Raw genomic sequence first — 24,748 nt, 5'->3', positions numbered from 1 at the left:
GAGGATAAAGTCGTATGTAATGCTTTTGTTTGCAAAACATCAAATGCCAGAAGGGGATAGTCTAGCTTCTTATGATGCAATTCTACATTGACACACACCATGAGTTGTCCATCTGTGTGAAACATGTATGTCTCTCTCTCTATCTCTCTCTCTCTCTTTGTCTATGTAAGTGTCTGTTCTGCCGAATCATTTTGTACTAGGGCTACCAGGCTCTAGGGTGAGTTGCCACCCACCCAAAGAAAGATTCTCAGAGCAGAGGGTTCACACTACTTGTCTGCCTGAACTTGCATCTTCACCCTCTAGGACAGTGCGTTCAGCATTTCCTGGGGGCGGTTCTGGAGAGGGGGCTCTGGAGAGGGGTTCATCATCCACTTTGTTGAAAGAAAGATTCTGCCATAACGTGTTCTGGACAAGCTGGATTCTGCTCCAAAGTGTGTTTTGAACTGGATACAACAAACCCTGACATTTTTTATTACAGTAAGTTCCTCACTCTTAACCAGTGTCATTTATTCAACCCAATGTCTTGATTCTCATAAAGTGCAAGGGGTTCGACAAAAGGGCTAAGGAATGCGCTTTGGAAAACTTGGATGCGTACTTTGGGTTGGTTCCCAGAATGTTCTGGGACAATGGAACGTTATTGAAATTCTGTTGTGTAGGTTGTAAGTAAGCAAGTAAATGTTTTAGGAACGTGATCTTAAAGGAGTAGTAACAGGAAAATGCATGTTTGCCCTGTTTTAAGGTTACTTATGATCATATACAATGGTTCAGATCAAAAAGTTGACAAAACTAGCACTTTTGAGAAAGTCTGATAATTGCTCTACCACCGTTTTGGTCATACAATGGATATGGGTGGGCACTGTGAAAAATCATTCAAAAAACATGTTAAACTCTCAATTTCAAAGATAAGAAACTCACCGAGGTGTTAGTTGGCGTTCTGACATATAATTCGCCATAAAGTAAGATTCTAGTTAATCTGGAAAGGCTTTTTAAAATATCTAGCATAGAACTATTTAGTCGCAGAACATACGTGTGTAAACTTCCGCAAACTAGGTAGCCTAGCAACATAAACAATAACAATAGCTACTGTAAGTAGTTCCGCTTCCTGAATCCCCTCTGCGCTTTGATCTACACATCTACAACGGTCGCGTCAATACAAGTCAATGGATTTCATGAAATGATCAATAAAACCCTACAGGATTCATACTTTGCGGTGAATTTGATGTCAGAACACCAACAGACACCAATTACCAACTCGGTCAGCTTCTTGTCTTTGAAATCGAGAGTTTAACATGTTTTTGAATGATTTTTCAAGGTGCCCACCCACATCCATTGTATGACCTAAACGGTAGTAGAGCAATTATCAACTTTCTCAAAAGTGCTAGTTTTGTCAACGTTTTGATCTGAACCATTGTATATGATCATAAGTAACCTTAAAACAGGGCTAAACATGATTTTCCCTTTACTACTCCTTTGAGGTTACAAAACTTTACCATAGCCAGAACATTTTATAGTTCTGCTTAAAGGAGAATGCTCGTTTTTGACAACCTGGACCTTATTTACGGCATATTATAAGACGTTTGACTCACCGAGATAACTTTGGTGTAATTTGGAGGGCTGTAGAAGAAATTTAAAATCCAGCGCGAGCCAAGTATATCCATGTAATGGCGGCGGACGAAATAGCTTCCCCACTTGCTCCAGCACGCATGCGCACAGCGTGCTGGAGCAACGCTTGCGCGCTGTGCGCATGCGTGCTGGAGCAAGTGGGGAAGGTATTTCGTTTCTATAGACATTTCTAAAGATCATATTACAGAGGCATGTGAAAAACCACAACAAGCCCTCACTCTATGTAAGCACAACTAGCGATTCATAAAGACAGATTGATGAAAATAACCGTTTCGCGGCAGAAAATAGATTTTTTAGAAGCTGCATTCTCAGTGCCCCGTCTGCCGCCATTACATGGATATACTTGGCTCGCGCTGGATTTTAAATTTATTCTACAGCCCTCCAAATTACACCAAAGTTATCTCGGTGAGTCAAACGTCTTATAATATGCCGTAAATAAGGTCCAGGTTGTCAAAAACGAGCATTCTCCTTTAAGTTAGAATGGATTTGCAAGGAGCATTCTCTAAAGGTTACAACAATAGCAACATTCCCTTCTCCCACTCTCTGAATGTTTTAAAGGTCTCCTTAGTTTAAAATGGAATCTAAACAGAGTAAGAAATCCAAAGTTACAGATGACAAAATTACAGTAAACACGTAGTATAACAGTAAGCATGCCTAGATTGTGCAAGAATGGGCTATTCATAAGTAACTTAGTCATATTCAAGTAGTCATGATTCAAGTATACAGTATACCATCAATGTCCTGTCCAAAGAGACTTAGCACCCTCCAAGCTGACATAGGTTCATTGTGTCCAGACAGCAAAAGAGAGGCATTGAACCGTTTGATTTCCCCTGTAACCCAGAAATATTACAATATCTACCATTTATTCCACACATCTACACAAGGACTGTTTACCGTGGTACTGAGGATGTATTTAACCCTCTTGAATATTTTAGACATTTTGTCGTGCTACAAAGTTGAATGCATCTAATTAGGCTTTTTAGTATATAATCGTGCAAATGTTTCCTCAACAAATCAGTGCTGGGGTTGATGAGAATATAAGACATGTGAAATGGATGTTTCGGTTTTCGATGGCAGCATCTACAGTCTTGGAGAAACACATGGTTGCTACACACATCCAAGAATACCTTGAGGAACAGGCTGATGGGGGACAGGCCAGAGCTGGCAGACAGGTTTTCTAGCAATCACTCCCTCCCTCCCTCATTGAATGTTGACCTGCATTTCTCTGTTGGCACCACAAGAGGCAGTAGTCCCAGCACACCAAAATAAAGGACACCAAAATCAACTCGCCAATCTCCATTGCACAAGTAGAGTAGCGGTGAAAGCAATGGACTCCCACGCGGGAGATCGGGGTCCAAGGCCCCGGTGGGGATGATTTTATGGGACTATACCCCAAACCTCCACGTTCATCCTTTCACTCCGACCTTTACCCCTTGCCTTATGGTCAGATCCTGTGCATTTAACCCATCCAAGCCGTCCTACTCCAGAGGCAGCCAGGAGCAATGAGCAGCCACCAGCCGGTGAACATGTCCAAGTGCTCAGTCTAAATCCTGGACAGAGACGGGACTGAACTCTGTTGTTCTGCATATTTTTCGTATTGGGTTCTTATGGAGGAAACCCTATCGAACATAGGGAGAACATGCAAACTCCCCACAGAAAGGCCCAGAGACCTTGCTGTGAGGCGACAGTACTAGGTCCGACACCACCGTGCACGTGAGCGATTTTGGGGTTCATTTTCTTGCTCAAGGATGTTTTGGCACACTCCAGAAGCTGGGATCGGGCCAACCGCTCTACCTCCTGAGCTATAGAACTATGTAGAAATGTAGCTTGTTTAATTCTGCTTCTTCGTGTGTGTGTTTCGATGTTCCCCCCCCCCCCCCCCCCCCAGGCTCGTGGCCGAGGGGCTATCCTTTTACCACCCCGAGCCTGAGTGAGGGGTCAACCGGGCTATATATCCGGGGACACCTCCAGAAGCCATGTCATCGTTTCGTCATCTACAACCGTCAGGCCATGCATTCCATTGGGTGTTCGACATATCAGACAGCCCTGGATGACATGGTCTGCGGTTTGTTCCTCGGCGCCACACTCGCACGCCGCACAGGATACCAAGCCCCATCTGTGCATCGATGAACGGAAGCGTCCGACGCTGGTCCGGTGGCGATTAAGTCTCACCCACGCCAGTTTGGGTAGATCCATCCCGGGAAGGGAAGGACCGGCGGCCAGGATGAAATCACAGAGTCTGGAGGTGTTTGCCTCCCACTCCGCACGCCAGTGTGGTCCACCCATCCTGCCTCCTGATGTTAAGATCTCTGCATTGCTGCAGGAGATCCCGTGCGGTAGGCACAAAAAGGTGTCTCGACTTGAGACGCCGGGGAAGCTCCGCTGTTACAGTGAGCCTGGCATGGAGCAGATGGTTAGGCTCCATGGTCTGGCAAGCGAGATGTGCTGTGGTTCTTGTGCGGCGGAGGCCAGTGAGCTAGATGCCTGCAAGGATGGGAAGGTTGTCCACAGGAGTGGGTCACAGGCATCCCATCACGATGCGCAAGGCTTCATTGATAGGCGGGTCGATGAGGCGGGTGCGGCACCAAACCGGTGCACAGTATCCACTGGTCGAGTAGACCAGGGCTAGGGCTGCCGTACACAGTATTTTTACCCCGGCGCCCCAAGCTGATCGTACCAGTTGCCTCATCAACGTCACACGAGCTGTTAACTTCTTGCGCAGTGACTCAAGGTGTCGGCGGAACGTGAGCGACCTGTCCAATGTCACGCCGAGGTAGGTTGGTTCAGCGCTGCATGGCAGGAGTGTTCCATCGATGTGCACTTGGAGCTCACGTTTGGCTTCCTTGTTAAGGTGGAAGGCTGCCGACACCGTCTTTGCCTCACTGAGCTTCAATCTCCATTTCTGGAGGTATGCCGCTAGTGTCTGCATGTCCTGGCTCAAGGTCTCCTCCACCGCCTGCCAGTCTCCAGCTGAGTACACCAGCACAAGTTCATATGCGTAGGTGTACTTCCTGGAGACTGTGATCGGCAGGTCGTAGGTGTAAATGTTATAAAGAAGGGGGGCCAGGACAGATCCCTGGGTGACGCTGTTCTTAAGGCGTCGCAGCCTGCTTCGCTGTCCGCTACCGGTGGTGAGGGTGAAGCTGCGATTTTGGACAAGCACCATGATCATGCTGACCATGTGCCTTTCCGGCAGCAGGCGGAGCAGCTTGCAGATGAGGCCATGGTGCCATACAGTGTCGTAGGCAGCTGTCAGATCTATAAAGACGGCTCCGGCCTTTAGCCAAGAAGCTGCCCTCGATGTCTTGAGTCATCAAAGTGACTTGATCTATGGTCGATCTCCCGCGTCGGAACCTGGCCTGCTCCAGCGGGTCAATGATTGGTTCAACGTGGGCGTAGATGAGACGCTCGAGGATCTTGAAGGGATTACATAACAGAGAGATGGGGCGTTAACTCTTGCGGTACCTTTCAGGCTTGTTTGGCTTAGGGATTGCGACAACTAGGGCTCTTCTCCAGATTTGGGGGATCTTTATTTGGCACAAGCAGGAAGAGAGGAACACTCTTAACCAGGACTTCAAGGCAGGCGCGGCATGGAGTATAAGCTCCGGGCAGATAGAATCAGGCCCGAGAGCTTTCCCTGGCTTTACATGCTGGAGGGCAGCAGCGAACTCCTCCGGTGTGAATTCGCCAGAGATGTTACTGCCGCTAGGAGTTGTGGCCTTCCAGAGGTCAGACACTTCTTTTGCCAATAGACGTGATAATTAGCGCTCTTTTCCCTCATATGTCCCACTTTTCACAAATTGTGATGCGATTTTGTTTGCAGAGATGGGGCAGTGACGAGGGGAGTGTCTGGACCTACCAGTGAGTTTGTTAAGGATGCTCCATGCCTTGCGGCTGGAGTGTGTGACGTTGATGGAGTAAATGGCCCCCTCCTTGTCTCCTTCGGCTAAGAGTCAAGACAGCAGGCCCCAGAGGAAGGCACAGTAGAGACTCTCACACTCTGCATCCCAGTACGGTTTGTAGCTGTTGCGACGTCTGCGTGGGATGGATTTTTTAGCCGCTTTCTCCAGTATGCAGTAGAGTTCCCGGTACGCCTCGTCCACGTTGTTGGTGTTAGGTGGTGGGAGGTACATCATGGATCTATGGGTAAGGAGACCGTAGTGTTTCCAGTTGGCCTTTCAGAAGTTCCATCGCTTCACCGGCGTGCTCGAGACAAGGTCCACGAGTTTAGGCATGGTTATCAGTGATGGTCAATCTTGGGATCACAGGAACTTTCCTAGCACGCGTCTATCAGGGAGCCGGTTGTCAACGCAGACGCTTGCCAATGCCAAGTCAGGATTCCTAGCAGTTTTCCAACGACCTGAGACAAAGCTGGCTGCGCCCTTGGGATCGTACAACAGTGCCAGGCTGTTGTTAGCTGCCCAAGCAGCCAGGTTTTCTCCGTCGGATGTATTGGTGCTGTATCCCCAATCCTCGTTCTGACAATTGAAGTCACCAGCATAGAGGCAGGGGTGGGGGAAGACTGGGAGATATGCTGGTGTGATTTGCGAGGGCGGAGTCTTGTAGATGTTGACGATTTTAAAGCCGCCAACGTCCACGCACAACCACTCAACCTCCGAGCCAGTCGGGGATTGGTCGACAAGAGTCCAGTTCAACCTTTGATGGACGAACGTAGCAAGGCCATGCTTCCTGCTTAGGGTAGTGCGAAATTTGGGAGACCTAGCTTATCTGCTGTTACCCAGTGGGTCTCCTGGAGGAGGATGACGAGGGCCTTGGTGGTGCAGGCCAGGTGCTCGAAGACGTCGATTTTACTGGGGGTGAGCACTTCAGAGTTCAGCTGCAGAATTCTGGGTTGGTAGCAAGCTCCGCTGGCTGCTCTCCCCGCCTGTGGCAGGGGTGGCCCTCAGTTGGTAGACTTTGCTTCGCTTACGGCGGTTAATTGCAGCTACTGACGGGGGGCACCACGAGAAGGTGTCTTCCACGCCCCCCTTGTTTGTTTAATTGTTTTCTGTTGAAAGAAGGGTATATTGCCATCTAATTTGGGATCTGGGCCACACAATCCAGTATCTTTTAACCAGCTCTTTTTTTTTATTATTCTCGTCTCATTGCAGATGGATTTGAGGCTACTTTGTACAGCAACATTTTTAGGAGTCCTTGGGTTCTGCAGTGCGCAACAAAGTAAGGAATCACAAACAACTATATGATGACTCTTTTTCTGAGGCAACCAATTTAAAATATGCCTCACTCCCAATACTCAATATTATACTCAATACAATATTATATAACTTGCATGTTCTTCCTTTTACAACAGTGTGGTAACTGAAATTAGATTAATCTGAAGAAATGCTGTGTTTTGAAGCCAGCAAGAGAGCCTGGGTTGGATTACAGAATAGTTTTTTCATCACAGTTTTTTCATAACACAATAAATTGGCAAGTTATACTCTGAAATGAAATGTGTTCTCTCTCTTTCAGAGGGCAGTGATTGCATCATGGCCAATGCACAGTCATGTGGGGAGTGCATCCAGATCTCAGAAAAATGTGGATGGTGCACAGATGTTGTAAGTGCTTTGTCATAGCTTCTGCATGAACATTCAAATTATCTTTTGGCTCAGGTTCCATCAGTATATTTCTGCTGAGTTTTTTTATTTGGCTAACGTCAGGATGTCCTTTTTGGATATTGTTGGGACTCAGAGCCAGTAGATAAAGGTGTAATACAATACTGTGAGATTGCAAAGTTGGTTGTGGACAGTGTCCCTCTCTCCAGGCCACCCACCTGCCCCCACCAGTGAAGACCCTGTGTCTCTAGCCCACTCAAGGGCTTAGTTGTGGGGTCCGTGGCGTGGTGGCGAGACTCCGCCCCCTCGCGTCATATTGGGTCGGGGGCAGTGGAGCCCTCTCCGGGCTACCCACCCGCCCCCACCGGTGAAGACAAGTGTGTCTCTAGCCCACTCAGGGGCTGAGTTGTGGGGTCCGTGGCGTGGTGGCAAGACTCTGCCCCCTCGCGTCATATTGGGTCGGGGGCTGTGGACCCCACGGTTTCTGGAGCTCTGTAGCCTGGCTGTACGATCGCGAAGTTGTGAACAGAATAAATACCACATACGAGCAAATATAACCTGCTCCGCTATAATGAAACTGTTAAAACTAAGATGCCTGGATAAAGAAATATTTTTTCGAAACGATATATTTTACAGAATCGTGATTTGATGGCAGGTACTTAACAATGCTAATGCACTGCTTCCTAGCGTCGGCCATGACAGCTGTCCTGAAAATTTCGCTGAACAGTGACATAGCATCTGGAATAGCATGCTCTGGACTATGCAAAGTTTTTCGCAGTTTTTTTTTTACAATATAGCAGGCGAGAATAGCAGGCGAGAGGTAGCAGGCACAGTTTTGAAGTAGCATGCTACTTCTCGCCTGCTATATAGCAGGTAGCAGGCATTTCGGACACGGCCATTGTCTATCTAAACCTGTTGCTTCCCTCCTGTGGCCGAAAACGGTAAATGCTCTTGTGGTAGCAACATAGAACTGCAGGTTCTGGGACCACTGCCTCTTGTGGTAGCAACATAGAACTGCAGGTCAACAATGGGGCAAAGGCAGCCAGGGAGGAAACCAGGGAGGGAAGCATTTGCTATTCTAGGTGCGTTGGCTTACAGCCACGGACAGAAATGAGGCCAGCAAGGACAGTTTTATTTTTACTCTGGAACATTGTCTGTGGCTCCCACTGCCACGCCTTGTGAGATATCTTGTGTTTCCTATTCATAAACATTGCACATTGCACACACATTACAACACACATTACTTTCTGCATACATACTGTATACTCACCGCACTCCATTTGTTTATTGTACTTGTATTTGTACTTTAGACCGCTCATTTGTACTGTCCCGTCTTTGCACTGTCCCGTCTTGTCCTTGCGCCCTGTTTAATGTTGTTTTAGTGTTATGCACCACTGACCAAAGTGAATTCCTAGTATGTGTAAAATTACCCAGCCAATAAAAACGTATTCTGATTCTAAAGAGTTGTACTCTGTTAATCAGTTCCCAGAACCTAAGGAGAGTAGCCTACATATCAAATTGTTTATCCAGATTGCATAAGCAGTGCTGAATTAAGGACTCGTTAGAAAATACACAACCCCAGGCCATAGACAGGCATGAGCCAGTTTTGAAAGGAAAAAGGTTAACTCCTCGTCTTTTCGTTCCATCTTCCACCAAATCTTTTCTTATTTTTTACAGACCTTCCTGAAGCGTGGTGAGTCCAATTCGGTCCGCTGTGATGAGATGCAGTCCCTGGTCAAGAGAGGCTGCAAGGATTCCATGATTGAGAATCCCCGGGGAGAAACCAGGATCCTGAAGAACAATCCCGTCACCACCCTGGCGGACGGGGCTCAGAGGCTGCCACCGGAGCAGATCACCCAGATCCAGCCCCAGAAACTCGCCCTCAACCTCAGATCTGGTACAGGCTCCGCTCCTGTTCAAATGCCTCCCATAGGTCATGTGTTGCACAGTAGATTCTTGTACAAATTAGCTTGTGAGGACAGGTGGTGGTCTGTAGATGTTGTTTGGTTATCTGAAATTGACTTGTGAGGATAAGCACATGTACTGTACGGGTAAGCAGGTTGAGATGGGCACTATTTAGTATTGATACAAGTGTTCTGGTGACACATGAAGTCAATGATGCAAAATAGAGAAAACGGTGAACCGGTTTGGAGTGTTGCTTTGCTGTAATTGGTACAAAGTGAAACGTATCAAAATCTCGAGCGACAGAGGAAGAAAAGCTTGCTATGAAGACTTCCATCCCCTTATTCTGTCATTCTCTTTCACCAGGTGAGCCCCAGACGTTTTCCCTGAAGTTCAAACTTGCCGACTCTCTGTCGTCTGAAGTAATTCTGGAGAACAGCAAGCTGCCTAGGGGAGTGTCTATCACATACAAGTCTATTTGTAAGAACGGCGTTGTTAAAACAGGGCAGAATGGCAGAAAATGCTCCAAAATCTCAATTGGAGATGAGGTGAGTGAGGGCATATAGAATACAATGCTTTGCTCTGCTGGCCCCCTGTTCTAAAATACAACCTTTATGATTCCCTTACTTGAAGAAATCAAAGCAAACTTGCTTGTGGCCTTCTCTGATAGTGTCAGTGCATTTGTCAATTGATTCCATCACAAATGTATTTTGAGTGTAATATACCTTTAAAACCTGTCACCACCCTCTCCTCCAGGTGTCCTTTGAGATTTCCATTGAGTTCCGGAAGTGTCCGAACAGGGACATGCAGAAGACCATCAAGATCAAGCCCCTGGGATCCACTGAGGAGGTGGAGATCGTACTCAACTTCATCTGTGAGTGTGATTGTCACAAGTTCGGGCAGCCAAAAAGTGAGCTCTGCCACAACGGCAACGGCACCTTCGAGTGTGGGGCCTGCAGGTACGTTACATTACTTTTATTACTTGCGCTGCCACAAGGCGTGCAAGTAGGGTGATCACTGTTGTGTGTGTGTGTGTGTGCGCGTGGGCAGGGGGGGATTGGGTGTGTATTTGGGTGGCTAGATGAGCATCTTGTTGGCACCATAGCTCAAAAACAAATAACCCTATGATGTTTATACTTAGTACATATCTTGGTACATAGCTCTCAGGAGTTTCTAGTAGATTGTTAGGTTAGTTTGGCTAAGAACCCCCACAGAACAAGACAGACCGCTGTTGCAAAAAAGAAAGAATTTATTCATAATGAGAACAAAGTGTGTCCAGCAGCAAAAGGACTCAGCTGGAGGACCAGGTTCCAGGTGGGGTACAGGGCTCAGGCTCCGTGCAATGGTCCAGCGGTTCTGTAGGCAGATGGAAAAAGGGTGTGAGAAAAGTATTCAAAGAATAGCAAGCACAACAAGAGTGTCCCAAGAAAACCTGACTGACGTTTGTCAAATGAAGATCTGGCCCAGGGAAAAAGGAGAGCAGAGCTGATATAGCCTTGTGATCGGCTAACAGGAAGCAGGTGAGTGTGCTGACACAGGTGTGAGTAATGAGGTGGATCAAACCGGTCAATTAGTCCAGAGCAGGAGTGCAGGCCCAGTTTGGGGCTCCAGGTGGCAGCAGAGGTGGAAGCGAAGGGCAAAGCCCGAACTGTAACAGAGATAAAATTCATACATGCTAACTAGTTTTCTCCTAATGCCTGTGTGTGGTGTAGGGAATTGGATTTATCCTCATGCTACTGTATATGCATCATGTCAACGAACTACACGTTCAAGTCAGTATGCCTGCCTCCCCTGTCTCCAAGGTGTAACGAGGGCCGTATCGGCCAACAGTGCGAGTGCAGCACAGAAGAAGTGCGTGCATATGACATGGATGCCAACTGCCGCAGGGACTACGGGACGGATATCTGCAGCAACAACGGGGACTGTGTGTGCGGAACGTGCGAGTGCAAGAATAGGGAGATCCTAGAGGAACGCTACAGCGGGAAGTTCTGCGAGTGTGACAACTTCAACTGTGACCGCTCCAACAACAAGCTGTGTGGAGGTGAGACTTCCTGCTCGTCTGTGATTACCTCCGCCCCAGGGGCAAATCCCCGCAGGGCGGAAGGTAATGTTTTCACCCCTGTCTGTCTGTCTGTGTCTGTTGGCGGACAGGATTAAACAAAAACTACCGGCCCGATATGCATGAAACTCGGTGGAGGGGTGCAGCATGGGCCAAGGAACTCACCATTAAATTGACCATAATTCATTCATGGGTGGCTCTACAGTACCCATATTACTGTAACTTCAGTGTAGTGGGGGATTTAGGTTTCAGTTTCCTCATAGGTTTCAGGTTCTTGGCGCCACTTGCAATACCAAGCTTGGCCACTACGCCAAAAACTGGCTGTTCCTGGCCATTCGCCTCTAAGAAACTTTCATTGGATTGCATCTGTGCATGCCTTATCCACTTTTTATAATACATCCATGATCCAGCCATGATCAGTTATGCTTGCGTCAACAGGCTGGTGTCTATTTACTTTTTCAGCTCGATCCAGAAGGTAGAACGCTAGAGCCCGCCTACCATAATTTTTACGTCCGGCGGATGGAAGATGCTGCAGCAGTGTTATTATTTAAATCGGCAATATTTAAATGTCGCCTTGCGCCTGACGAGACTACTGGCTGCAGTGTAGAGAGCGACAAACAAGCTGCTAAAGCTATTGCTGATTATGGCGTTTTGTGCGCACAATACCACCTAGTGCATTGTTATCAACTTGTTTGCTAACAAAGGCTAGAGCTACGTTGGTAACGAGATCAGTCGTTGCAACTGGAACGCTCACCTCGGGAGTGACCATTGCCAGTTCCCACTCGCACCTCCTGAGACAAATGGAATGCACCATAACGTTATATTTCTCATTCGTGTGGATAGTTGAAGCGATGCATTCTGTAGGCTACCTCAATAGAGTCCACTAAATTACCATGTTTAATTCTTTATGTACTGTATACTGTGTTAGTGTGAAGTATGATGATTTATGTAGCCTACAGCCAACACAGTGACACCTGTTATATAGACTAATAATGTCTCAACTTGCATTTAAACGATAATGTAAACTTCAAGCATTCAAAGTAAACTGCAGACACTTTCAGGTGGATGAAAATAAAGTGTCACATTCAAATGATTGACTTCATAGAAAACTATATCTTGGCTATAGACTATAGATTTAACATGTCATTGGCTGTATAACTTCCATCTCAAATATACATCTTGTAAACTACTGTCTGCAGACTCTGAACCAGCCCACTCCTCCCTCCACTACTGCTCTACTTGGCTGTTAATAAATATGAATGGGAAGTCTTCACAAAACTAGCAACGTTTTGGAAATTGGAGAGGAAAGATGTCAAGCAGAAAGAGGAAACTACAGGTGGTGTTACAGTAACCAATTCAAAAAGCCAGTAGGAGAGCACAGCACATGAGAGGTGGTGGTGGGAGGAAAGGTAGAGGGGGACGTGGAAGGGGGAGAGCAGTTGAGGGGGGCAGGGACGGAGGTCTGCACTCTTGAGTGCAAGCCCCTCTAGTTGAATAAATGTTTTGAAAGAATGTTTATTCAGTCAACACAGCAGCAGGTTTCATTACATTAAATTTCATTACATTTCATATTCCAGCATAATTATAATATAATAGTTATAATATTTCTAGCATATATAGATTTGATGTTATCCAATACACATGTTTGTCTACGGTTTGGCTTCATCTCTGAGAAAGCAGCCTGTAGATAAATAGATTAAAATCTAATGTAATCTCTAATCTAATCTCTGCTGCCCCTCCTTCCTTTACCAGGGCAAGGACGGTGCGAGTGCAGGGTGTGTGTATGCGATGCCAACTACACGGGCAGTGCCTGCGACTGTTCCCTGGACACCTCCACCTGCCTAGCGGCCAACAAGCAGATCTGTAATGGTAGGGGCACCTGTGAGTGTGGCGTTTGCAAGTGCACCGATGCCAAGTTCCAGGGCCCCACTTGCGAGATCTGCCCCACCTGCCCTGGCGTCTGCGCCCAGACCAAGTGAGTCGGGAACCCAGAAGGCTTTATCTTAAAGCTTGTGACACACAACACACGTGAAATGGGCGGCGACACAGAACACACACACACAAAATGAATTGGTTGCCGATTAAATTTGTCCTCTTCATTTCTCTCACCCAAGCTGCCCTCCTTCAAGCTGTCTTGCCCACTGCACTGTACAAGAGAGACAAGGGCGATACCTAGTTCACACGTCACTTTATACCTCAATTTCATACATCAGATACTATATATATGATATATTAATATATATATATATATTAATATATATATATATATATATATATATATTAATACCCAAGTGTCTCATCCTGTTATGTTTCCAGACAAAAGGGAATCCCCTGAGATCCGAACTAAAAGTATGAGAGTTCAGATTTGTTCCAGTTTAGGAGTACAATAAAGGGCTTTAACCCAGTTCGAGCATGACCTGAAAGACCCTCCACATGTTATTTGAGGATGAGCGACCTGGTACAAAGCCCACTTCGTCTAGGGGAACAATAGATGGAACCACTTTTTCTAAACGGAGGGCAAGAACCTTTGATAGAATTTTATAATCACAATTTAGTATACTGGTTACCCAGCTGTATTGGGTCTTTACCTGGTTTCAGTATTAATGAAATGATGGCCCTGCACATACAGCAGATGGTGGCATGGATTCAGATTCTAATATCCATCCATACATCTTCATCCGCTTATCCGGGGTCGGTTCGCGGAGGCAGCAGCTCCAGCAGGGTCCCCAGACATCCCTTTCCCTAGCAGCATCAACCAGCTCTGCCTGGGGAATCTTTAGCCGCTCACAGGCCAGTGCGGATATGTAGTCCCGCCACCTAGTCCTGGGTCTACCCCACGGCCTCCTCCCAGCCGGACACGCCTTGAACACCTCCCTAGGGAGGCACCCAGGAGGCATCCTCACTAGATGCCCGAACCACCTCAACTGGCTCCTTTCGATGCAAAGGAGTAGCGGCTCTACTCCGAGTCTCTCCCAGATGACTGAACTGATCAGTGGACAGCTCTGCCCCTCTCTTTAGGCCACATGGCCTCAGATCAGATGATACAATAACGAAATCGATCATCGACCTTCGGCGTAAGGTGTTCTGATGCCAGGTGTACTTGTGGGCATCCTTGTGTTTGAACATGGTGTTTGTTATGGACAAATCGTGACTAGCACAGAAGTCCAACAACAAAACACCACTCGGGTTCAGATCGTGGTGGCCATGCCTCCCAATCACGCCCCTCCAAGTTTCTTCATCATTGATGGAGATGGAGATTCTAATATTTCATTGAATAAGAAGAAGAAGAAGGGCGCAAGTTGATCTGTGAAGCGCTTCTAAAATTTAATACTTAGGCCGTCGTCGCCGGGGATTTTACCCAATGCCAATTTCATTATAGCAGTTTCTATCTCATCTTGTGTGACAGGAGCTTCAAGTACATTTCTATCAGCAGGATCCACTCTGAGGAGGGAGAATCCTTCAAAGAATGCATCATATTCAAATCTGTTTACTTTCTTCCTTCAGCTATATAATTTGGTATAATAATATTTAAAGGATTAATTTAATGATGCTGAATCACAATGTAGAATGCCTTGCATGTCTCTTGTTGCTGGGATTATCTGTCTATTTTCTATTTGTTTTAGCCTATATGCTAACATTTTTCCTGCCTCATCTCCAGTCTCAAAATTGGTTCGCACCAGCTGCTCCGATTCTCCAGCCAAACTCCCTCTCCATGGTTCCCTCACTCATGAACAAGACCCCCAGATACTTGAACTCCTTCACTTGGGGTAAGGACTCATTTCCTACTCGGAGCGGACAAACCTCCTGCTGAGAACCATGGCCTCAGATTTAGAGCTGCTGATTCTCATCCCAGCTGCTTCACACTCAGTTGCGAACTGATCTAGAGAGTGCTGGAGGTCGCAGGCCGATGATATCATCAGGACCACATCATCTGCAAACAACAGCGATGCAATCCTCAGCTCACCGAACTGCAAACCCACCTCCCCACGGCTACGCCTCGATATCAATCAATCAATCAAAGCTTTATTTGTATAGCGCATTTCATACCCAGAGGCAACACAATGCGCTTTACAGAGAACAAGGGAGGTGGGCATACGACCCACCTCTACATATTCCAGAGGGAAGCAAAAAAAACAGTAATCACCCGGGGGCCAGATAAGTGAGCTGTAAAAATTCTTCCCTGACCCCTCTCAACAAGGCGATCGAGCAAGCTCCAGGAGTATATTTGTCTACCGGCTAAGAACGTGAATCACAAACATGAAAATCACAAACAGGATTGGTGACAAAGCTCAGCCCTGGCGGAGGCCAACCCCCACCGGAAAGGAAACTTATTTCTGAGGACACAGACACAGCTCTTGCTCTGGGTGTACAGGGATTGGATGGCCCTAAGTAGGGATCCCCTCACCCCACATCTTCCGGCTCTGCCTCGATCTTAGAGGGTGGGTTAGTCAGGTTCAGGAGTTCCTCAAAGTGCTCCTTCCAACGCTCAACAACCTCCTCAGTTGAGGTCAGCAGTGTCCCATCCTTGCTGTACACAGCTTGGATGGTCCCCCGCTTTCCTTCCTGAGATGTTGGATGGTCTTCCAGAAACACCTTTTTGCAGACCACAAGTCCTTGTCCATGGTTTCTCTGAACTCCTCCCACACCCGCTGCTTTGCCTTGGTCACGGCCGAGGCCGCACCCCTCCGGGCCCGTCAATACCCTGTAACTGTGTTCAGTTATTTTGGTTTTCCCCCACCGAACGGGGTATCAAGAAGAGCATGCGTTGTCATAACTCGTGGTTTGTTTCATTTATTCAGTGACCACACTATGCATGAGCTGCCACAGTTTAGCACAGGTTATAAACCGCTGGCGTGTGACACTCCTGACAATCGATAGGATGTGTCCAAAATTCAGGTCTGTCCGCTTATGTCTACATCGTGACCCGAAGCCCTGCCTATTTGTCAGGTAACTGGATGGATTTTAACCCTTCACTGGCTGCTACCCGTGCTTCAAACCATGTAAGCAAACAAACAGGAGGTCACTATACAGAACAGAAAATACACTCAAAGACCCACTAAATGCCTTGAATACCTCCCACTTCCCAACTGAGAGACCTAGTGAATGCAACAAACTGCTTCGGGGGTCTCCCCGGGCTAACATGTCCCAGAAGGCCTCCTTCTTCAGTTGGACGGCTTCCCTGACCACCGGTGTCCACCACGGTGTCCGAGGGTTACCACACCTTGAGGTACCTATGGCCCTCAGGCCACAGCTCCAGCCGCAGCTTCAGCAATGGAGGCTTTGAACACCGACCACTCGTGTTCGATGTCCACAACTTCCACAGGGATGCCTGAGAAGCCGGAGGTGGCAGTTGAATTCTCTCCGGACAGGCTCTTCCTCCAGACGTTCCCAGTTCACTCTCACTACACGTTTGGGTTTTCCAGGTCTGTCCAGAGACTTCCCCCGCCATCGAACCCAGCTCACCACCAGATGGTGATCAGTGGACAGGTCTGCCCCTCTCTTCGCCCGAGTGTCCAAGACACACAGCCTCAGATCAGATGATATGATAACAAAATCGATCATCGACCTTCGGCCTAAGGTGTTGCCAAGTGTACTTGTGGGCATCCTTGTGTTCGAACATGGTGTTTGTTATGGACAAACCGTGACTAGCACAGAAGTCCAACAACAAAACACCACTTGGGTTCAGATCGTGGTGGCCACGCCTACCAATCACGCCCCTCCAAGTGTCTCCATCATTGCCCACGTGTGCATTGAAGTCCTCTAATAGGACAGTGGAGTCCCCTGCAGGACCCCCATATAGGACTCCACTTAGGGTCTGCAAGAAGGCCGAATACACCGAACTGCTGTGGGATGGGACATGGTATCCAATTATATTTCTCCTTGTATGTAGTCTTATATGACTCCTCCCATCCTTCCCATAAAAATATATCTGTCCTTGCTCCCTCCACAGGGAGTGTGTGCAGTGCCTAGCCTTTGGGACGGGTGAGAAGAAGAACACATGTGAGTGGGAATGCCGTGATATCAACTTGATCCGGGTCAAGGACCGGCACAACCTGCCCGAGCCAGGTTACCAGAGCTACCCACTGTCCTACTGCAAAGAGAGAGAGGCCAACGACTGCTGGTTCTACTACAGCTACGCCGTCAGGGAGTTCGAGAAGGAGGTCCACGTGGTGGAGACACTCGGTGAGTGTAGCTGCTGGTGTTGTTGTTGGTGGTGCATTATGGTTAGAAGGCACATTCCTTTAAGTAGTACTTCACTGCTGTAAGTGGAGGAGACACTCTGGGACTGCAGGTGCTTGCTGAGAATTGTAGTGAATATCTATGATTGGCTGTTTTTTTAAGGGCACTGGGAGGCAGTAGAACAGTTCTTTCGCTACTTCGCAGCCCAGTCAAGGTGCTAGAATAGTGGAGAAGACAGGGTAGACAGTGGTATTCAGCTACTCTTGTAGGGCAATTGGTGTAAAAGCACTATTATAGTAACCAACGTGCTTCGGCTGCATTAGCCTTCTTCAAGGTTTTTAAGTATACTGGAAGCATATTCATGGTGGAGTGCTGCTGCAGGTGGTGTTGCATTATGGGAGGAATCGTTTTGACGGGGAATGTCTTAGTTGTACTGCCTACAGTAGCTAGCCAATATCTTTCAAAATAAGATGGTTGACTTTGTCCAAGTGGTGGAGACTCGGTGATGTGGTGAGTGCTGCTGCATGCTGGGAATGGGAATTGTAGAGAAAATAAGTGATTGGATATTTTAAGTATACTAGATTGTTGATTACCTCCATCCCAGCGACAGCTGGGTGAGATGTAATGTTTACGGTGGCGTGTTGGTTGGTTTGTTCGTCCGTTCGTTTATTTGTTAGCAGGATTATGCAAAAACTACTAAACCGATTTTCAAGGCTCCAGAGAGAATAATTCCCCCCATTCATTGTCAATGGGGGGAATTGAAGCTGCCATGTCTCAACAGGTCACAGAGACACAAGGTTTGAACTGGCAGAAAGCTCTCAACCTAATGAATGCAGCAATAGCAAACATGTCCTGCTCGCACACATGTGCATGTGCACAGAGCCACAAAATGCATTCATGCTCTCCGAGCACTATTTGTAGTTATTGACTGTTTGATTAGTGGTTTTGACTCATTACAACGGGATTGTACACTGCAGATATTGACTTGTTAGAGTTTGAATTTTGCAGTAAAAACGTGTGCCTCTAGTACAGCCTTCTGACACTGACCGTACCATTCTTTCTGCTCCCCCAGACTGCCCTGCAAGTGCAGAATGGAGTATAATGGACGCAATCCAGGCTCTGTTCAGAGGTCTCTGTTCAAAAACTCCTCAGTAAGGTTGATTAAGTTTGTATTCCCCTCTGTTGCTTTCTTCCTCCATTTCACTGCTTACCCACTTTTTCTGTTGGAATGTTTTCACTTGCGGAGTTTTGCTACATTTTTTTCTAAGTCAGATTTTCACCACACCCAATATCGTTAATCTGATCTCCATATTTAAAGGTATGATATGTTATATGTGGATTATTTCCCCCATCTAGTGTCTAAAGATAAGAACTGCAACAACACAACGTATTGGTTACCAGGTTCGTTACAACCTGCAGATCGGGTCAAGCGAGCAGACAATTTTCCAAACATGCACCTTCCTAACACACAAAAGGTAACGTAACGTTAGTGGTCTTTCACCACTAGCAGTGTTTGCTAGCAAACGATTCCTAGCTAGCCAAGTTACATACCACAAAATGCCAGAGAATCTTCACTCCGAGAGGAACATAACGTTACACTAATCAGTAATCACAGTCAAGTATTTCAGAGTGCCATGTAATAAGTTATGTTAGATGCTGTAGTGTGGAGATAACGTTAGGTCTGGCTATGCAGATTCCAAGAAAGATAACGTTAGCTAGCTAAGTTAGCAAGCTTACATGAGCTAACGATAGCTAGTTAGCTAGCTTACCGGTCTAGTAGAAAAGTAGCCATGTCACCATGTGACTTTATACAAATAAAGTGTGCGCTATACAAATAAAGTTTTGATTGATTGATTGATTTATCCCATGAAACTCCATAAACTCCGTCCAACAAGCAAAGGCTGGCCCGATATTTATCAGAGTTTTGCCCCTTCTTCGGTCACTGAGCTTTTGAGATTCGTATCGTACGGTTAACCGGGGCTCAGGCAGAGAAGCAGGACGACGAAACTGCAATTTTACCAAACGTTTAGCTGAAAAGAGTGAGCGGAAGTGGACGGAAAAGATGCCGTTTTATAGTCGCACACACACTTGATGCTAACCAACATCTATAATGCTGCTCATTTATGGAAGTATAACGTTAGCTGGCTAGTGCTAATCTCACAGTGGTGAAGCTAGAATAGTACCTGGCAACCCAGCGTGCAGTACCAACACTGTAATACTATTGGCTGGTATGATATCAACAGAGTGTCATTGTCGGTCCTTCAAAATATAATTTTTTATGGAAAAGCAATACTTTTATTCTTTACAGCCTTCGCAAAGCCCTATGGATGTATTATTTTGGAAAAAATGTTTATTTTAATCCACATATAACATATTATACCTTTAACTTCATGGTTCAGATATTGTGCTTCTTTAAAACATAATAGGCTGTTTGAGATCAATTCTCAAGGGGCAAAGAAATAGCCAGTGAGAAATACTATTATCTCAAGTTTTAGTCCAAAGCACACTCAACAGCATTCCTTTATAAAATATTTTATTTCACTGCATGTTGTGGTGGTATTAACGTGACCAGTTCCAGGTCTCACCTGTGTTTGTGTTTTGGCCAATCATATGCGATCATATCCATGAAGACACCAATAGCATAACTGAGAATAAAGTTGGTTAGGACTAGTGCCTGCTCATCTCTGCCTATAGTTACTCTCACATGTTTAGAAGAGACCGGCCTCAACTAACCCTAAATAAAGGCTACATCAAAATAAGTTACAAATTAACCAATGTACTTGGTTTTTGAAGTGTTTCTAGTGAAATGACCTCCCAACCACCACTACAGTAGGTCTAGAGATACAGGTATGTCATAAATATGTAATAAATGTAACTTGGCATTTTAAGTGTTTAAAGAATAGTCTTAAGTGTAACCTTGACTAGTAGGCCATAAATGTAACTGAAGATATATCATAAATGTAACTTGGCATTTTAAGTGTTTTAAGAATAGTCGTCACTGTAACCTTGAATAGTGGACCATAGAAGTAATAAATGTAACTTGGTCTAAGGATAAAATCCTATAAACGAAACTTGGCATTGTATTTTAAGTGTTTTGATTTCATGAGTAACTACAAAGTGTTTAGTCTGTGAAAAGAAAGAATCACCCTATTGTTGGGTGAAAACGAGATCGAGATTGAGTACAGTACTTTCTAGCTGAATGGTGTTTCGTTTTAATATATGAGCTGTAAAAATAAAAAATTGAGTCAAAAGACATGAACACCTTCACACAGGAAGTCAGGGACTTAACAGTTGGGTCCTACAAGTGTACTGTAGGTTAGAAAAAGTAATAATGAATCAGTAGACCGGGGAAGTAGAAAGTTATACTTGGGAGCTGAAGTATGTTTCTAAAACAGTTAGATGGATAAAAGTAGGGTGTGAAATATGGTTCACTCATACAACATGCATTAAGGTATGCTCCCATGAACATTTATTTCCACCTCGGAGTGAAGGACGAAGCAGGACGTGAAGAAGGACTTGTGCTGAAACATCACTCCACTTGAAGAAGGACTTGCACCTGAAACAACTCCAAGGTGGAAATTCTAGCTGCTGCGCAGCACTGGGTCGGGACTGGGCGAAGTAAGAGGAGGAAGGAGACAAATGGTAAATATATGAGGGTCTAGGTGGACACATATATACCAAAACTGGTGCAGGCTATGTTTTCCTGTTAACTGCTAGTTAGGAGAGGGAACAAGGTTTGAGGTTGTGACATGGTCACAGCTCTTTTCTCTCCTGGCCACACAGTGAACTGGTGGATGTCATATTATTGGTTGAAATTGGTTCGGTACAACTACTGTACGTAAGCACACTTCTTTTTTTTTACATGGAAAAACATGATTGGATTTTAAAAGAATACCGTGGCAACCCGGGGCACTCACAGCCCAAAATGGCCGCCTGTGCCACAAAGTGTTCGCTAGCTGTGGGATTGCAGTTCCCAGCGAACCCCACAGGTTGTGGGTTAAAGAGCTTAATGACTTCCTGGGCTGATTGTCCACGCCTGCCTCATTCAGCTACATCCCCTCACCAAACACTGGAAAACCAAGGCCAGAAGAAGCCTGGGAGAGGGATTATAGGATTGTGGGTAGTGTATTTTTTCCCATATGAACAGCAGTAGTTTGAGGGGACAGACTTCAAAATACTGTCAAAAATACAGTTGATGATGTAGTGTAACTATTGGGGTGTCAATTGACCACTGTCACCAGCAGACCACCCTGAGTCCGATATATACCCCTGTGTCTGCTGTGGATGTCGTAGCATTTAGTTAACACACACACACACGTACACACAGACATACACCAGTCCACTTCTGGCTTTAGGCCTGGACCTGGGCCCAGTCCCCCTTCTCCTCACCCTAACTCGGGTGGATATCCTTTTCCTACCCCAGACCCCTGCCTCTACCTGGACCCAGGCACACTCACACACACACAGACATATACCAGTCCTGGGCTCAGATCCCCTTCCCCTCATCCTAATCCGTATCCTTTTCCTACCCCCTCCCTACCCCAACCACTGTCTCTATCTGGGCCCAGGCACTTTCACGCACACACTGACATACACCAGTGTTTGCAATGTCTCTCCTATGATGTTTTTAGCCTCTAAATGTAATTTAATGTAATTTATTGCTTTATAAATGTTCTAAGCCGTTAGACAAACATACTCCAGGAGCTTGCTCGATCGCCTTGTTGAGAGGGGTCAGGGAAGAATTTTTACAGCTCACTTTTCTGGCCCCCGGGTGATACTGGATTTTGCTTCCCTCTGGAATATGTAGGGGTGGGACGTATGCCCACCTTCCTTGTTCTCTGTAAAGCGCATTGTTTTGCCTCTGGGTATGAAATGCGCTATACAAATAAAGCTTTGATTGATTGATTGATAATTCCTGCCATCATTAGGTCGTCCTCAGACGAGCTTGACAGCGAAGTCTCCAATCATCTCGGTCTTCCATTCATCCAGCCAGTTCCGCAGAACCCTCCACTCCTGCATCCCTCCTCAGTACATCCATGTATGTTGGTGTGGGACGTCCTCTTAATCGGTGCCCATGTGTTGGCTCCCAGAGCACCAGCTTGCTGGCTGGGAGGTCATGGTGTCTGTGGCAGTAACCAGCAAGTTTCATCCTCCTGGATGCCACTTTCTCACTCAGCTTTGGTAGCCCCCATACAGATGCTTGTTGGTAACATGCTCGTTCTGGTTGACATTTAGTACCACACTCAGCATTCTGGTGTAGCACCCATCCAGAGACTTCTGCAGGGTGGGCTTCAGGGTCCAAATTTAACAGCCCTATAGGAAGACGGACTCCATGGTCGCATGGAAGAATCTCAGTTTGATGTGTCGATCCAAGCCAGCTCAAAGCATATATGGAAGTTTCTGCTCACTTGGGCCTACAGGTTGGTTGGTTGGTGGTTGCAAGGTGATAGCATGTATGGCTGATTTGTTAAGATTTATTTTTACGTTTTAAACTTTAGACAGTTGCTGTAGCGCCACCATCAGGACTATTGGCCCCGAATGCCAGTTGAGGACTTCTGGCATAGGGCTGGACCTATGTGCAAATTTTGGTGAATTTTCATTCATGGTAAGTCAGACTTCTCAGAAAGAAGAAGAAGAAGAAATTGGCAAAAACAAGATGGTTCCGGCAGCTGAGGCTGCCCGGCCCCTAATAATAAACTCACACAATGTGTGTGTACGAACAACCCAAAAAAACAACAGCTGTATTGGCTAGGAAATTGTAATTGTTTGAATTATATTCATGGATCCGATTCTCCTGATGTAGCAGAAACCAACAGTACTGTGGCTACAACAGTTAAAAGATTTCACCCCTCATTTCTGGCCTCTGGATGGTCGGGAGCAATGTCTTTAACAGATATATACTGGCAGTGTGGAACAACTTTGACACCAGGTTGGTTCAGATGTTGCTCATTGGTTTGGCTGAACATGTCTCTGATAATCATACCGGCTAAGCGCATGACACATAGATTTAGAAGAAGGCTGCATAAAATGAATAAATAAAGTTCTGTATGTACCTGAGAACTGTGAGCTAACTGTTGTGATACTGTATACTCAGCCCTGTCGCCCCACAGCAAGAAGGTCCTGGGTCCGTGGGTCATTCTCGGCACTGGGGATGTTCTCCCCAGGGTTGTACTCAGGTGGGATATCTCCCCAGGGTTGTACTCGGGTGGGATATCTCCCCAGGGTTGCACTCAGGTGTGGTATCTCCTGGGCCTTTCTGTGCAGAGTTTGCATGTTCTCCCCGTGTTCGCAAGAATTTCCCCCATTCTTATAAGAACCCTATATGAAAAACATGCAGAAGAACAGATCCTGTCCCTGACCAGGACTGAGCACTTGGACTTGGTCTCTGGGCACCGCTGACGAGTCTTCCCACTGCTCCTGGCTTCCCTTGGAGGAGGACAGCTTGGATGAGAAAATGCATACCTAAATTCTGTGTGTGTGTATATGTAATTGTGTATCATGTTTCATATATAAAAAAAGACACCTAGACCTCATGTTTTCCACAGTCATTGCACCTCCATTTCAGAATGTCTGGTTCTTTGCCAGTTCAAGCATTTTCTACCCATAAATGATGTCCTGCTCTTCTGAACATCACATCAAGATGGCTGCTAATGTTAATGTTGGGATTGCTGGACACCTGCTGTCAGGGAACGGTGGTAAGTGCCATAAGGCTCCAGTAGGTAGTACGGTTTAGTGTTGAGAAATGCATTCTCAGACAGCAGCGCTGCATTTGGTCAACCTGCAGCCTTGCATTAGCAATATGAGAGCTCTGTTACGCTCCACAGATCAGTATGGTCTCACATGGCTATCACTATAGCCTATAGGCTAGCAGCAAGTCCTCAAAAAAGGCTTTAGTTTTCGAGATACCCATACCCAAGTTAGAACAAAACACAACCATGTTTTTTTCATATCCCCTATGTGTCCCATTAATGAAATGGATGGTTGTGGAACTTTAGTTTTGTGGGAAAGAAGTTTTTTGGGCTATTCTTTAGACCTACCCTAATATCTGAACCAGGCCAGGTCAAGCCTGGCTTATGTGTGTTGGCTGGCTTGTTTCTGTGCGGGACTGGTTGCACGGTAATGTCTGATAAATAAAGTTGGGTCTTGTCACCCGGACACTACAGTTCCAATGCTAATTGAGCACAATGAGAGCGGGATAGCCAGTAAGCTCATGGGCTCACAACAACTAGCAGCAGCTTCCATAACATTAATGGTAGCGGTCAGTGGCTAAAGTAGTTACACTGATGATTCCTGTAATGTTAGCTATTTTGCTGCAATGGGTTCAACTTCTTTCTTCTTTCTGGATAAAGGTCATGACTTGCTGTTTTGCACTTCCCTTTGGGTGGTGAATAAGTAGAACCAGGACACAGTGGGTTATTTGGACATCTAC

The 24,748-nt window shown here is 46.2% G+C and overlaps 1 protein-coding gene across 1 annotated transcript; it reads left to right on the top strand.

Moving 5' to 3' along the window:
* Positions 1-375: 375 nt before the first annotated feature.
* Positions 376-20,402, top strand: LOC311316024 (integrin beta-1-like). The gene is made up of 10 exons (XM_084446764.1): positions 376-477; positions 6,735-6,801; positions 7,096-7,181; positions 8,856-9,075; positions 9,447-9,628; positions 9,837-10,039; positions 10,883-11,121; positions 12,892-13,114; positions 17,090-17,322; positions 18,392-20,402. The coding sequence occupies exons 2-10, from the start codon at positions 6,735-6,737 to the stop codon at positions 18,472-18,474; spliced, it is 1,536 nt and encodes a 511-aa protein (XP_084302890.1). The 5' UTR covers positions 376-477; the 3' UTR covers positions 18,475-20,402.
* The last annotated feature ends 4,346 nt before the right edge of the window (positions 20,403-24,748 follow it).

Source organism: Borostomias antarcticus (assembly GCF_949987555.1).
Source record: "Borostomias antarcticus genome assembly, chromosome: 12".
Classification (NCBI taxonomy): domain Eukaryota; kingdom Metazoa; phylum Chordata; class Actinopteri; order Stomiiformes; family Stomiidae; genus Borostomias; species Borostomias antarcticus.
The sequence above is the reverse complement of the archived record's forward strand: the minus strand, read 5'-3'. Positions and strand labels throughout refer to the sequence as shown.